The following is a 15,312-nucleotide window of genomic DNA, read 5'->3' on the forward strand; positions in this document are numbered from 1 at the left end:
TCCCAGGCGTTGACCTACACCACTCGTCAGCCATGCTGCGGTGGCATCCCACATACAAAACAGGAAGCCTGGCACAGACGTCAGCTCAAAACACGAAAAGGACCAAAACACGAAAGAGAGGAGGAGGACTGGGAACAGACGTTAACTCAGGGCTAATGTTCCCGAGCAAAAACACAATAATAACACTTTGCAAATGGATAACATCCAGCGTCAGTGAGGCTGGAATAACTCGACCCTGACTGTATATTCACTCCCATTAAGTAGAGTTAACCTGGCACAAATCACAAAGACAGGGAAGAACTAAGTAATGGTTCAAATTTTTATTTTGATACACAGCATGAGAAGTGAACCTTTAAATCAACCGAATTTCATGGAAAATAAAACAGCAAATAAATTAGACCCATGTTAAAATAGAAGGTCAGTTAAATGTCCAAACTTAAGGATATAACAGCCACAGATGAACTTCGACTCCACAGTATTCTTCAAGAGGTCAAATCTTCCACACACAGCTTTGCTCTAACTGGTCCTGGCCCCACAGCACAGGGGAACGCCTAACAGGGGTGGTGGTCAGGGACACGCTTCCTGCAGGGGTGACAAATGCACACGTGAGAAAAAAGGCGACGGTGAGGATGAAAAGCGGGACTGTAACCAAAGGCTGATATTAAAGACAAACTCGGCCAGAATCCTAATTTTATTAAAACCATTGTAACTGAATTCTAACAGAGACGTTTCTACCTCATAACTAACATCCCTCGATTATTACTGTTTCAGCACGAAGCAGTAAGAGCCTGTGGAACGTGCAGGCCCACAGGCACGTGCCAGTTCTCAACTTCTCATCCATACAACCAAGTAACAAGTACGTACTCTCCAGAAAAAGGTTAATTTGTGTTTTCAACTAACACGTTAGGGAATTTTACTAAATTTGTTGAAGACAGTTACTCTGAACCAGAAGGCGCGAACTGACAAGGCTTTGGGGCTCTGGATGATGCTTCTGGATGGGGTGGCGGACCCCTCAAGTGCCAGCAGCACCTCATGTCTTAGACGCGACACCTGCATTCTCTGGTGACCACACAGTGACTCTCTCAGGAAGGGGGCACGGGAGGGGTCCTAGAAACATTTTTACTTAATGCCTGTGGAAACTGCTTCTGGAGGAAAGCATATGAGTTAGGAGAAGCAGAAAAAGCATAAAAACAGACTCAAAGAGTACAGCATGCTGGGATCAGGGAGAGAGAGAAACCTCCCCACCTCGGTGGCTGGTGGGAGTGAGATTCAAGGACATCGAGGCAGAAACAGCAACCACGCAGCCGTCACAGCGCACCGTCTAGAGGTTTTAGTAACCAGGATGAGAAGCAGCCCACAGGCAGCATGTGTGGGGAAGGCTGAGCTAAAGAAAAGGCATCCTGTCTCTTTACGGCAAATTACTCAGAATTCCTAATATTTTTAATAGACACGTAAAGCTCTAAAACAGTGACATCCGATCAAATAAGGTGCTGGAGTCTGTTTCAAATGTGGCTGAGGGCGCTGGCTAACGTTGTGCCAATTTCCAAGGGGGGTGTGGCTATGCGACCTGGCCCCCCACCAGAGAACTCTGCTTACAGAACTCAGCTTCTTTCTGCTTAGAGACAAGGGGAGCATAACCATATTTACCCGTCTTCGGTGGCACTGCAGCCAAGAACAGTTTCTGTCCACGTCTCTTCCCTCACCAACTTCCACGTTAAGATCTGCATGCTCCTCGTGGCTCCTGACCCAGGAGCGGGGACTCCAGGGTCACAGCCCACCACTCCCTCACTGCCCCACAGCAGGTGTGGACCCCGCTCAGCTCCTGTCTCCATACTCACGTCACTCTCTCCCACCCTCTCCTCCGTCTAACAGGAACAGGATGGCTGCATCTGGGGAAGCCAGCCATGGAAGGAGCGCCGCGGGGTTCTGCAGACACTCCCTGTAACTTAGTCCGTTAAACCGTAACTCCCTGGTGAGGTTCCTGCTCCTCCTGTTCCTCTGGATGAGCCCGTGCTCCTGTCTAAAACCGACCCTCTGTTTCCTCCTCCTCGCGGCCCCTCGCAGCCTCTGCGTGCACGCTCCCCTCTTCTGCACCAGCCACTCCCTCCCTGAAACTGCTCCATTCACACACACAGTTTTCACAGGAATGCCACACCCCCTCCACCATCTGCTCACATTCACAAAAGACTCCCCAAAAGAGGTCCTCCCCCAATTTCTCTTTCCTGGCCTCTGTGGAACCTACTTCACTCAGATGTCCGCCCCCTGCGCTCCACTGACACTGCTGTCAGGACCGTCAACAGCCTCTGCTGCCAGACCCACGACCGAAGGCCAATCTTCAGCCCTGATCTCATTCGATCTGCTGGGCACCAGTTCGGCAGTCCACCCCCCGCCCCGAATATTCACTTCCTGTGGCTCCCGGGACAAACCTCCCCACACACACCCTCCTAGCATAGCAGTACTATGGAAATTCCAAATACGTGCAAAAGCAGAGATGGCTAAATGAGGTCTCCTGAATCCACCACCCAGTTTTAGTAATTATCCATACTTGACAGTCCTTCTTACTGTCCCTTGCCAGCTGCTCTGAGTCTTTCTAAACTTATTACTGGACTTCTCAAGCCTTAAAACTCAATTTTCAGTCCCTGAAACCTGTTCCCTTCTCCACATTTGCTCTCCTGAGGACTCGTGGCGTGAAGCCCCACGTGCAGGCTGACAACTCCTAAACTGACAATCACAGCTCCAGCTTCTCCTCCAGCAGACAACATACCAGCCGCCCCTCAGAGACGTCCCACATGTCCAAAACTGAGCTCCTCCTCCCTCCCAACGTCCTGCCCAGCTCAGACAAGAGAAACTCCTTTCTCCTGACAAAGCCTTGAATACCCTTAACGCCCTTTCCTCTCACACATTACATCCGCCCACGTTGAATCCTGATGGCTCCACCTTCAAAATGTATTTACTCTCACCCCCTTCCCCGACCTTCACCTCCGCCTCCTGGTCCAGGCCACCATCCCCTCCCGTCTCCCTGAACCACTGCTAATAGGTAGAATCAATGTTTTCCTAACTACTAAGAACAATTAAAATTATTAACAGAGTCTTCAAATGCAACGCGAAGATTTTCTGGCCACTTAACTGTTTTTGTGTGAATGAGTTTTTAAAAGAATCTGACACCTTAGGCAAGTGGCTGGAAAAAGAACATGTCAGGAACTGCGCAGACCCGTGCTGACGGACGTCCAGAGGGCAAGCGGACCCAGGATGGAGAATGACTGGCGCTGAGTCACCCTGCACAAAGACCCGAGTTCTCACTACTGCCCCCTGCCCCCAAGCTCTCTGGTTCTTACCTGTCAAGCCTGGCTCGAGGCATCGCTTCAATCATGATAGCTATGCCGTGTCACCCACACCTCTCCCCACCACGCTTTTCTGGTTTAAATCTCAGAGTTGTGATTACATGTTCTAAATAACTTGCATAATACTTTCATCCAGGCAACAATGGCTCCATTTTCTATCAAAAACAACTATGAAATCTACAGCTACCTCTTTTTGGTTTCCATGTTAGTCTTTTCTAAGAAATGTGTTTACAGTGGTACAATACCTCGGTGCTGCCTTGATGATGTTGTCCACACGGAGAATCACCTCTGCTGCCTCAGCCGCACTCAGGAGAACCTGCCGCTTCACTTGGAAGCTTTCTGTGATCCCCAGCTCTGCCATGTCTCCAATGGTACCTTCCTTCATATCTGGAAAGACAAAGTGTTCACTGTACAAACAACCAGAGTTTTAACCACCAAACTAACAAAAAACCTCTGACATAAAATTAATCCTGTTGCAAAAAATTAGATCACAACACCCAATTACTCAATTTAGTTACTTATGATCAGCCTGTCACTCAAGGAATATTGATCATCTGTCTTAATGGAGGGCAATGTCAAATAATGGAAAGTTTGTACAGAACACTAAGTCACCTAGCTTTATCTACACACACATACAAAATTACTGCAGAAAATGTGCTCATCACTGATTACCATGGAATCTTAAGAACTGGAAGAGAACTGAGAAGTCACCTGCTTTCCTTCCTACGGGAATCCCACTTCATCTGACAGATGGTTATTCACGAGCGTGCTCTCGTGCAGAGACAGGATGTTCTACCCCCTAAGACTGTTTCTACCACATCCTAGACAGTTTGTTGTGAAATTTTTCCATCTGAATTAAATCTGCCTTTTTGGCCACTTTAAGAATGTCTCAGAGTAAGTTTACTGTGAGATCCAGAGTTAATGTTAGTGCTGATTATAAGAGACAGTAAGTTTAGACTTATTTCAGAATACAATACTGTTTACATATCTAGTCATTACACAACAAACTAGTTACAAACCTTCTAACTAGTTTTATACCCATTATGGACTAACCACGTTTTAGCAGTGGTGAGAATATGAAGTTATACATTTTTCTAGAATATATAGTGGTTACAAAGGCAGGGAGCACAGAATCTTTTATATGGTTACTACAAGAATTCATCTCTAAAAGAAACAGAACTGGTGAAGAACCCCTCCCAACTGCTCCACGGCTCCCAACTCCTCACCCAGCCCGGCAGTCGTGTTGCCTTCACTGTGGGCAGCTCGGAGCTGGGCCACCAGATCCGCACTGTCGTAGCCTGCATTGTCAGCTATGATGGTCGGCAACTACGAAGTGAAGAAGACAAACAGTGACAATCTACTCTACTGTAAGGAAGTTGATTTACACTAAGTACAAGCACAGCTTTTTAAAATTCTACATTTGGAAACACTATAAAACCTGCTTCCTTTTACTTACTGCTCATACAGAAGATACACTCCAGAATCAAATTTAAGTGGTGTAAGCCACTCTTTTTCTTAAAGCCAAGAATGTAAACATTTTCTGTCCAAGACAGAAAAATGTATTCATTTTAAAATCAATAAACACAAAATTTAAGTTCCGATCTTTTATTTTAATTAACTTACCATTCTCAGTGCTTTAGCATAAGACTCCATTGCAACAGCTTCTTTGCCTGGTGTCCTACTGGCAAGCTCTGTCACAGCATGAGCCATCAGCATCTCCGAACAGCCTACAGATTAAAATTCCAATAAAACATTATGCTTAGTTGTCTCCAAGATACTGAATGACTGACTTTCCGTACGATATGGCAAACATTCTAAAATTAAGAGCAAAGGCAATATAAATAAAGTTTCTTAAAAAAACCATTAAGGCTAAAAATCATCCCCATACTTTAACAAAAAGAAACACGTTTGTATTTTTCAAACGCTTACCTCCTCCATAAACTGTTCTGGGATCCTTCACGGTTTGGGCGAGAACACAAAGAGCATCATGCAAAGATCTTTCTGCTTCATCTAAAATCTGCTGAGTGGCACCACGCAGAACAATGGTGCAAGCCTCACCTAAAGGTAAAAGGGACATCCTTGTGTCACAGCCACGCCACACTTAGCTATCAAACATAAAAGCTTCCTTTTATTACATGTGCAGGTGTTGGTTACATCCTCTGGTTTTGAAAGCTGACATATCTCCTGCTGCCACCCATCCTCGCTAACAATGCACGTTCTAACAGTTAAATCATCTAGAAAACGCCTGTGTTGAATAGGCATCATTCACAAAGGCAAGGCGACCCCACGAGACTGAAATTCACACACCCCATGCTTCTCAAGAATTAGGACCTGTCACATTCCAGTGACTGCTTTTCTCACTTCAACAGAGCCTAGCGAAGGTTTAGAAACCCAAAGCAGGATCTAGGTAATCACTCACCAAGGGCTACCCCGGAAAAGTGAATGAGCTTGTCCTCTCCAATCATGACCTCCTCAATAAGCTTGCAGCTCCCAAGCTTCACCAGTTCTGGGTGGTCAAAGGTAGAGGCGATTTCACCACCTATGAACATAAACGTACATCAATTACATGCACAACAGGTCTCAAATTCCTGTTTCCTAACAAGCAGTAAGGGAGAGAGAACACATTTTCTTAAGCTGATTGCTTACAATATGCCAAGCACCCTGTGATGCACTTCACACAAACTAAATTATTTAATCTTCACAACCCTAACGAGATAGGCTCCATTACTACCATTTAGAAATGATCAAGTTAGACGGATGTGCACGTAGTTTCCTATCCAAGCTTACGTAGCTCAAACAAGCGTGGTGAAGCTGGAGTGCAAACCCATGCAGCGCTGCTTCAGACCCACATGCGCACACTGCATACTACTACCTCCCAGAGGTCAACGACACTTGAACACCTTCTTCCCAATCCAATCTAGAGACCAGCACACTTACAATCCAATTTCCCAAAACAAAACATGAAAATATTTGAATCGTCCTATTATGCCAACAGCCATACAGACATTAGGAACTGCTTCAAATAGGGAGCACTCAATTAATTATCTATTACACAGTAACTGAATTGTCAGAAAGCCCCTTGTAAGGCCTAAAAAATGAGGAAATTTATACTCTCAGAATTTCCCACAGCAAACTTAATGAGGTGTTAGAAAGCTAAACTCCTTTTATTCCTTTTGTCTTATTTCTACTCCTAGTCCCCTCCCCCCGCCCACCTTCCATACTATAAACTAAAAGATTCAGCCATTTCCTATCACAGTTCTTAATTAAGCAAAAGACGTTTTCATTTTAAAATCCTTTTCTCTAGCTCATTTCTGTTACTAGAGCCCCTCTGTCATCAACCAATCCTCTTTTCCCACTCCTTACCAATACAGCTGCTGAACACGTGCGACACTATTTTACAATTTATTACACAGACTCTGGTCTTCCCAACTGTACTAATTTATGCTCATAATCTGTATAGCTGAAGTTCTTTTTACTTTTGGTTGGCAAATCCTTGAGACTGCTTTGTGTTCTAGATGTGAAACACGAAGGACATTTGAGACAAATCCCCAAACTGAGACTCATCAGTCTTAGGAGTATTTTCACTTATCCTACACTCACTCATCTTCCATCTGCTCACAAGATATTTAACACCTGCAAGAACCAATTTCACACATCTTGACACCAAATGAGCTACTAGGGATGGGAACCACTGTGGGAGTCAACTCCACAGCCATATAGTTGGTGTGCTTGATGCCATAAATTTCCTTCTGGGTATACGTGACAGTTTCAAGTATCAAGTCCTTATGATATCAACTTATCCCACGAATGTGCTATCATTCACATTTGATTCTCATGTTACGTCTTTAATTTTGTTGCATTGAAGGAGAAATTAGAGAAACATGAGCATCGTATGTTTGGTTTTTTTAAAGGAAGATTAGCTCTGAGCTAACATCTGCCGTCAATTCTCCTCTTTCTGCTGAGGAAGACTGGCCCTGAGCTAACATCCGTGCCCATCTTCCTCTGCTTTATGTGTGGGATGCCTGCCTCAGCATGGCTTGACAAGCGGGGCGTAGGTCGGCACCCAGGATCCAAACCAGTGAACCCTGGGCCCATAAAGCAGAGCAGGCGAACTTAACCGCTGCGCCACCGGGCCGGCCCCCAAGCATCGTCCGTTTTATCACCTTGATCATCAAATACACAATGGCTTTTAAAGAACTTAAAGCAGGTAAGCCCACTTCAAAGTAATTAGTGAGAAGAAAACATCTAATTGGACGAAGACTATGCTTCTCCAATTATTAAAATGGCTTTAAACCTATTCTGAGACGAGACCAATTCTCCCCCTACAATAATCAGTACACTTTAACTTGCTCTAATCCTCATGGCACTTCCAAATCCAATTCGACATCCCAGTGGCTTTACATGTCAAAACCCTTCTCCTTAGTTCTCACTGCCAGATCCCAAACCAACTTTTCAACCTGTTCATTCATTTTCAAGGGCCTCAAAATTAGAGAATAAAGGCTCTTATACTTCAGTTTTTCAAGGGCTCCCTGGAGGTGACTTTAAAAGCCGTTATCACAACAAAAAGCACCCAAGCCGCACTGTGTCATTCTGATGTAGACGCACGGTACTTGTGGGCACTGTCTCCCCCACACAACTGGGATGATCAACTCGTCTCTACTCAAGGGGCCTGGCATACGGCAACTTCTCATCATAACTGCTGGACTGCTGCACATACTTCAACATTTATTACCTACAAAACTTGAACAAGTTAACAAAAGTGACGTTTTCCTTGGCCACTCTCTGACACACTTGAGTGCTCAGTGAATCTTACTGCTGTAACTGCAGTACACACAGGGCACTGCTCACTCAGCACAGACAGAAACACACGAGTAAATTAGATTAGACTTCAGACTCCCTTTAAAGCCTTACTCAGACTAGGTTTAGAACAGTGGTCCTGGGGGTTTCTGAGAAAAGATCTAGTATCTCTAAAACAACACAACAAAAAGAAATCTACACCTGTGGCAAACCTGGCATGTAATTTGGTATATTAAAAATAAGATAACTAAAGATATCAAAAAAGTGTAACAGATTTCAGAGTAACTGTTTAGTGTCTAAGTCCTTCAAGGGATTTCCGTGTCTTCTCAGCAATGAGTCACAACTCACAACACTCAACAATGAGTCACAACACTCAACAAATGCAAGAGCGACAGCTGTTTGTGAGAAGCGAAGGCCGTACCTGTGACGAGAGCCAGGCGCTCCACCCCTGCAAAGTCTGCGTGCTCGATGGCCATGACACCCGCACCACCGAAGAGCTGCTCAGGGTAGTTGTAAATTAACTGCCTGGAACAAAACAGAAAACAGGGCAACACGCTCACCTCAACAGGATCAGAGATGCCAATCGGAACAAGACACCGTCTCTGACCACATGATGAGCTAACGACAGCGCTAGTACTGGGCACACTGCTGTGGCCAGTGAGAACCTGACCCAGAATTCCAGAAAGCACTCTACCAGTAACGCACCAAAGACCTCCCAATGTTTCTGTGCTTTAACCTCACTCCTGAGAATCTACAGCAAGAAAACTTAGATAGTACAAAATTTACTGAATATGTACGTAAGAATTTTTATATAGAACACAACTTGCCAATGACCTGAATATCCACTAGGAGGATGTCTGTGGAAATCACAACCAACCAATTTTGAAAAATTTGTAACCTTAAGTAAAAATATGCACTGTTAGGGGAAAAAAAGCAAGTTACAAAAGTTCATAGCATATGATCACAGCTAAGTGAAAAACTGAAACTGGAACATCACACACAGACACACAAATAAGTCAACAATAAAAATAACAGAATTCCTGGGAGTAAGATCTCAGATTCTGTTCCTTTTTTATAGTTTTCTATTTTGCAAAATGAGATGTTCCTTCTACAATGGCAATAAAACAGATATCAGTTTAAAAGTTTGTGACTTAAAAGCTGAAGAAAATTTTTTATAATTAGTATCAAGCACTGCTGGGCAAAACGCATCTTACTGGATTCAGACGACAGAGGTTTAGAAACTCACCTAAAAAGCCCACAAACATTCGGCCTAAAGCAATCATCCTTTCCCAAACATTAACCCTCTCAAAGTTGGCCACTGCCACCTCACTGACGACACGCGCTGCTCCTCTTGGCAGCTTCACCAAGTGACACAATCCACACATGCCTCAGACACTGACAACTAAGAACGCAAGGGGGAGACTTACCCATATCTTTTCATATAAATTATAGATAAGCCCTAAAACTCAGTATTTTTCACCTCTTCATTCTTGTTTTACAAATACGCTATTAGCTCTTCGAAGCTTTTCACTTCAAACTCCCCTCATTTCATACGGATTTAAATCTCTCTTCCAAATACATGTAAACTACAGCAAAAAACAGTAACATAACTGCCAAATCGGAAAACTGTTACTGTCAACATAAAAAGGTTTAGTAAAGTATGTTAACATAAAATGTCACTAAAATCACTGTAATGCAAATGCCTGGCTGTACAATTATTCTGATACTTTGAAAAAACAGTAGTTCCTCAATAACAAACCACTAATTCAATATAAAGTATTTTCCTAAGTCTTTGTAGAAAAAAATCCTCTCAGACTGTGTGCTAATTAGCACAAGCACACACACACCTGTTAATAAAGCAATTTATCCCATGCTTAAGAATACGTTCAACTTTCTCCTTCATTTTTTCCTTCTCGGCATGTTCTATTTCGGCAACCTTTGCTGTAGAATCAACTCTTACCCGGGAACCAAATATCTAAGATAAAAGAAAGCGTAAAATTAGTATCACTTTTCATTACTCCTCAGAGTCCCACAGCATATTTGAAGTCTCATATAAATACACCAAAAGCATGTGCAGGTTTGTGTCTGTAAGCTCATAAATATTCTAAGTTCTTTTAGTGCAAGTGATTCCCGGCCTGAGTTTACAGCAACTAGCAATTAGAATTCCCAGAGATGTAGCTGACATACCTTTATTTTGTCTGTGTCCATACCAGTATTCGCAATAAGAATTTTAGCATTTTCAATTCGCTTTGGTTGATTTACTCCAATTTTTTTATCCAACAGAAAGCCTACAACGAAAGGGTAGTATTGTATTAAATACATCAAGGCTGCAGTAATAAATCTTTTAAAGTTGTCTACCCTTTTGTTTCCTACCCCCTAAAGATTTTATTTTTCCTTTTCTCCCAAAGCCCCCGGGTACATCGTTGTGTATTTTTAGTTGTGGGTCCTTCTAGTTGTGGCATGTGAGACGCCACATCAGCATGGCCGGATGAGCAGCATCATGTCGGCGCCCAGGATCCAAACTGGTGAAACCATGGGCTGCTGAAGTGGAGCATGCAAACTTAACCACTCGGTCATGGGGCGGCCCCTACCTTTTCAAATTACTCTTTCAAAGAATACATTTAAGTCCATTTACCAAGCTCCCAGGACCTAGAAAGGATTTCACTGGAGTAGTGATCAGAAAAATCAATTCAGTAGGTCATTTAAAAAATAGTATCAGAACAGAAAATACAAGCACACAGCATAAATATTAAAACATTAAGAGTAAACATGGTAGGGGCCAGCCCCGTGTCTGAGTGGTTAAGTTCATGCACTCTGCTTCAGCGGCCCAGGGTTTCGCCGGTTTGGATCATGGGCGAGGACACGGCACTGCTCATTAGGTCACACTGAGGGGGCGCCCCACATAGCCCAACTAGAAGAACCCACAACTAAAATATACAACTATGTCCTTGGGGGATTTAGGGAGGAAAAAAAGCAGGAAAAAAAAGATGGGCAACAGTTGTTAGCTCAGGTGCCAATCTTTAGAAAAAAGGAGTAAACATGGTATTTTGAAACTTGTGTTTCAGATGTGTATCACGTACACAGGTGTGCGGGTGCAACGCAAAGACACCAAGTCCACTTTCATTAGCTTAAAACCAATAGGTGCAAAAACACGCTGTGAAGACCCTGCTGCGCAGGGTGTTGCCAGAGATCACCGAACTTCTGAAAGAACTGAGGCTGGTGACAAGATGAGGACGCCTAGACGCCTAAGTCAGACAAAGCGAACCCCAACCACACCCACACAGCCCACAGGCACGCTGCGACCTAGGAGAGCTGCTCCTCTGTAACCCTAATGGCCCCAGGAGAAGAGCTGCTGGCCACCAGCCTAGGGCCCTGCTGAATCGCAACTGTCACCTGAACCCAGGCCTGCCCTCTCCAGGCCTCTCGAGACGCACACACAACCTTCACCGGACTCAGTGGCCATCACCACCTTGGGTTTTCCACTCCACTCAGCTGGACTTAACTCTCATGCTCCAGGTCAACACCAGGAGTGAGACTTCACGTAAAACACCCACCAGAGAGCCTGGCACGGAGCGCTTCAGCAGCAGCAGCCATCCTCGTTGTAGCCCCCATGAGAAATGCTACACAGCCCTGCACATAAACTCAACCAAGAAGACTTTCAGAACTGCCACTCCCTTAAAACAGAGACAAATGACATGCAGCAAAACCTGAGACTCCAAATTACCGGTAAGGCAGAAACTGCAAAGCACAACTTATTCCTTTTTCCCTTCTCTATGGAAAAGAACACTCACACCTTCTATAGGCCATTCTGTGAAGTGAATACAACGTAAAGATGCTTTCAAAAATTCATACTCTAAGAACAAAACACACTATTATTAAGGAAACAGCAGTTGCTAAGCCTCACTTATCACTCTTTAAGAACACCTGGAATGGGGCCAGCCTGGTGGCATGGCGGGTGGGTTCAGATCCTGGGTGCAGACCTACACACTGCTCATCAAGCCATGCTGTGGCAGTGCCCCGCATACAAAATAGAGGAAGAGTGGCACAGAAGTTAGCTCAGGGCCAGTCTTCCTCCTCAGAAAAAGAAAAAAAAGAAAAAGAAAGGAACACCAAGAATGATATCCTCAACACCTACCAACTAAACGACAGGACTCATCCAGACCCTCCCTGGAGAACACATGTAATCCTAGAAAAAGTGCCAGCTGAGAACAGCTGACTGGTAGTCAAAGAAAACAACAACTTTATCAGAGACTGTGAGTGATGTCACGGTATACAGTAAAATCTAGAGATTATCAAAGAAATGCTGGGATGGTCTCAGACGATGAAGCACGCTGTCAACATAACAGATTCAAATGCCAAAAGACGGCTGCAATACGAACGCACAAACACAAGTGCTCCGGCTTTGTAAAGTGTCACTAGTCCTGACGAGCTAACAACAGGCTATGCAGCCCTTGACATCGCACCAGAGCTGGTCTTCCCACAGCATCAGCACACACGCACCCTCGTCCAGGTAGGAGTCCGCCAGGCTCCCGCCCAGCTTCTTGATGATGTGGATCGCCTCCAGGTTACCAGAGCCCTTCAGTCGGAGCACGGCCTGCACGGCCAGCTGAGTAAAGTGGTCTCTGTGATGGGTCAGCAGCTTTGAGGACAACGTTGTTCCCGCAATGTTCATTAAATCTTGACGGAACTTAACTTCGTCAGAACTGAAAAACAGCCAAACAAAAAACTCGCGCCTGTTCTTAAAATGCTTCTCCAAAGATATGGATGTTATTTCACTTTCCAAAATTCATACAGATCTGTGTGTGTCAATAGATAATTTCACCCCAACCAGGAAGGGTTGTGTCAAATGAAAAGAATTAAACCTCACCAGTAATTAAAAAGAAATGCAAAGTAAAGGATATTATTTCCCCCAGCAGACTGGCAAACTACAGAAAAAAAAAAAAATCCCACAACCAAACAAAATAACACCAGATATTTCAAAAATATACAGCAAAACAGGCATTGTTACACAGCTACAGGGAGTGTAAATTAATAAACGTTTTCTGGAGGATTACTTGTAAATAAAATTGATTTAAGTTATAAAAACGTGTGCCTTAAAATACACACACATATTTGGACCTAGCAATTACATTTCTTTAAACATTTTGTGGGGTACCAAGTCTGTCGTATCATAAAGCTAAAAATTGTCAAAACATAATCTCCAACTACAATTAGGTAAATTATACAGATCTTCCTCGACTTAGAATGGGGTTACATCCAAATAAACCCAATCTAAGTTGAAAATATCCTAAGTCAAAAATGCATTTAACGTGCCAAAAAAGGAAAACCTAACTTTAAATTTAGTGACCATCTCTAGAGGATAATGTGGGGTTTTTACGTTGTTGGGGCAAGATGAGGCAACATCATGTTTGTGCTGCTTTTCACTGTTCTCCAGATTTCCTGCAATGAGCATATTCTGGAAAGAAAGTTAAACGTCTAACGCAGCAGCGTTCTAGTTACCAACCCATGATCGACTGCAGAATTCAACAGAGCCTGTCTTGCCGCCTTTGTGGCTTCTCTCCAACCTGCAATGATGGTCTGCGGATGAATCTTCTTTGCAATTAAAGATTCTGCTTCCTATGGATAAACAATGAAAAACACTCACCAATACTAAATATGTAGGAAGTAAGGACTTGATTACTTCTGATATTCGAAACCACAGTACAAAAACAATCAAACGAAGGTACAGCTGCTCGCATAGACTTACCCTCAGTAATTCTGCTGCTAACACAGTAACAGAAGTAGTGCCATCACCAACTTCATCATCTTGAACCCTTGACATATCTAGGAAAAAAAGCCAGTTACAGTACCATTTATATTTGAATCCACTTTTAAATTTCTTCTCTGTAGCTTATCTAACTCTCCAAACAAACCCACTACTAGTCTAAATCTCACTCATCTAGGTTACCTCACCTGACAAATTCTTTGGAACTTTTCAGTCTGAAACGCAATAGTTTTACCATCAATAATTACATGGCACTCCAGAAGGTTATATTTTAATAAGGACAATAACCAATTAAAACGTGGAGATCAATTAACAAAAAGTACAGTCTGTCAACACAGCATATTTAAAAGTGTGTTTCAAAGTACTATCTTCAGACTCACCAACTAAAACTTTAGCTGCTGGATTGTCCACACCAATGTTTTTTAGAATAGTGGCACCATCATTGGTCACCATAAGAGAGGCATCTCGTCCACTGCTTAAGAGGATTTTGTCCTAAAAGGAACATATTAGGCTCAAGTCAACGTAAGCACATCTGGAAGACCCTATGGGCCGCTCAGCATCCCCCATACTGCTAGGGCATAAACACTGTGGATGGCTACTGGGCAGCACCCACTCCAATTATTTCAATGCAGGCCCCACAAGCAAACCGCGGCGTCGACCACTAAGGACACCAGAACAGGGGGACAGGCAAAAGGCCGTTTCAGCACTGAAACAGCAAAAACAATGGACACAAACTAAGTCTCCATCAACAGACTAACAAACGTAAAGCATAAGGCAGCGAAGACGCAGAATGCCATCTGACAAAGAGGACGCAGTCCATCTACTGACACCGAAAGGGACTTCGACAGCAAGGTGGAGAAAACGCACACGCAAACCTCATCCAGGGCACAGCAGCACTGTCTGCGACAAGCAGCGCGCACAGGAGAGAACAGGTGCACGAGACGTGCGCATCCACCCACGGCAGACACCGGGACGACACCGCGGGGGGACGGGGATGCGGATGCGGACGCGGACGGGGACCAAGCGGCTGACGCGGCCCGGTCCGGTTCCAGCGAGGAGAGCACGCCCCCGTCTCCCTAGCACAACCCGGAGCCGAGCCGGCCGCCCCTCCTCACCATGCCCTTGGGCCCCAGCGTGCTCTTGACCAGGTCCCCGATGGCGATGGCGCCGACGAAGGACGACAGGCGCGCGGTCTCCGCCCTCTCCTCGTCGGCGCCGGCCTTGAAGATGTTCACCGGGGCGAGGGACAGGGACGCCTGCGGGCGGGGCGGCGTGAGCGCGGGGCCCGCGTGCACACGCGCGGACACATGCGCACACGCGCGGACACGCGCACACGCGCGAGGAGCCCCTGGGGAGGGCTCGCGGCGCCGCGACGGCCCACCCGCCGCGGCCGCACGGGCCCGGGAGGAG

General features: G+C 44.8%; 1 protein-coding gene across 1 annotated transcript in view; it reads right to left on the bottom strand.

Moving 5' to 3' along the window:
• Nucleotides 1–305: 305 nt before the first annotated feature.
• CCT2 (chaperonin containing TCP1 subunit 2) overlaps nucleotides 306–15,312 on the bottom strand; it is a 15,612-nt gene continuing 605 nt past the window's right edge. Inside the window, exons 2-15 of the mRNA XM_046672856.1 lie at nucleotides 15,018–15,312; nucleotides 14,283–14,394; nucleotides 13,885–13,961; nucleotides 13,642–13,754; nucleotides 12,639–12,841; nucleotides 10,326–10,426; nucleotides 9,986–10,113; nucleotides 8,560–8,663; nucleotides 5,761–5,880; nucleotides 5,271–5,399; nucleotides 4,965–5,068; nucleotides 4,568–4,667; nucleotides 3,587–3,728; nucleotides 306–582 (exon numbers count right to left, since the gene is read on the bottom strand). Coding sequence (XP_046528812.1) covers nucleotides 552–582; nucleotides 3,587–3,728; nucleotides 4,568–4,667; nucleotides 4,965–5,068; nucleotides 5,271–5,399; nucleotides 5,761–5,880; nucleotides 8,560–8,663; nucleotides 9,986–10,113; nucleotides 10,326–10,426; nucleotides 12,639–12,841; nucleotides 13,642–13,754; nucleotides 13,885–13,961; nucleotides 14,283–14,394; nucleotides 15,018–15,312 — 1,759 coding nt within the window. The 3' untranslated portion in view covers nucleotides 306–551. The remainder of the gene's footprint in view (nucleotides 583–3,586; nucleotides 3,729–4,567; nucleotides 4,668–4,964; nucleotides 5,069–5,270; nucleotides 5,400–5,760; nucleotides 5,881–8,559; nucleotides 8,664–9,985; nucleotides 10,114–10,325; nucleotides 10,427–12,638; nucleotides 12,842–13,641; nucleotides 13,755–13,884; nucleotides 13,962–14,282; nucleotides 14,395–15,017) is intronic.

Source organism: Equus quagga, chromosome 1 (genome assembly GCF_021613505.1).
Source record: "Equus quagga isolate Etosha38 chromosome 1, UCLA_HA_Equagga_1.0, whole genome shotgun sequence".
NCBI lineage: Eukaryota > Metazoa > Chordata > Mammalia > Perissodactyla > Equidae > Equus > Equus quagga.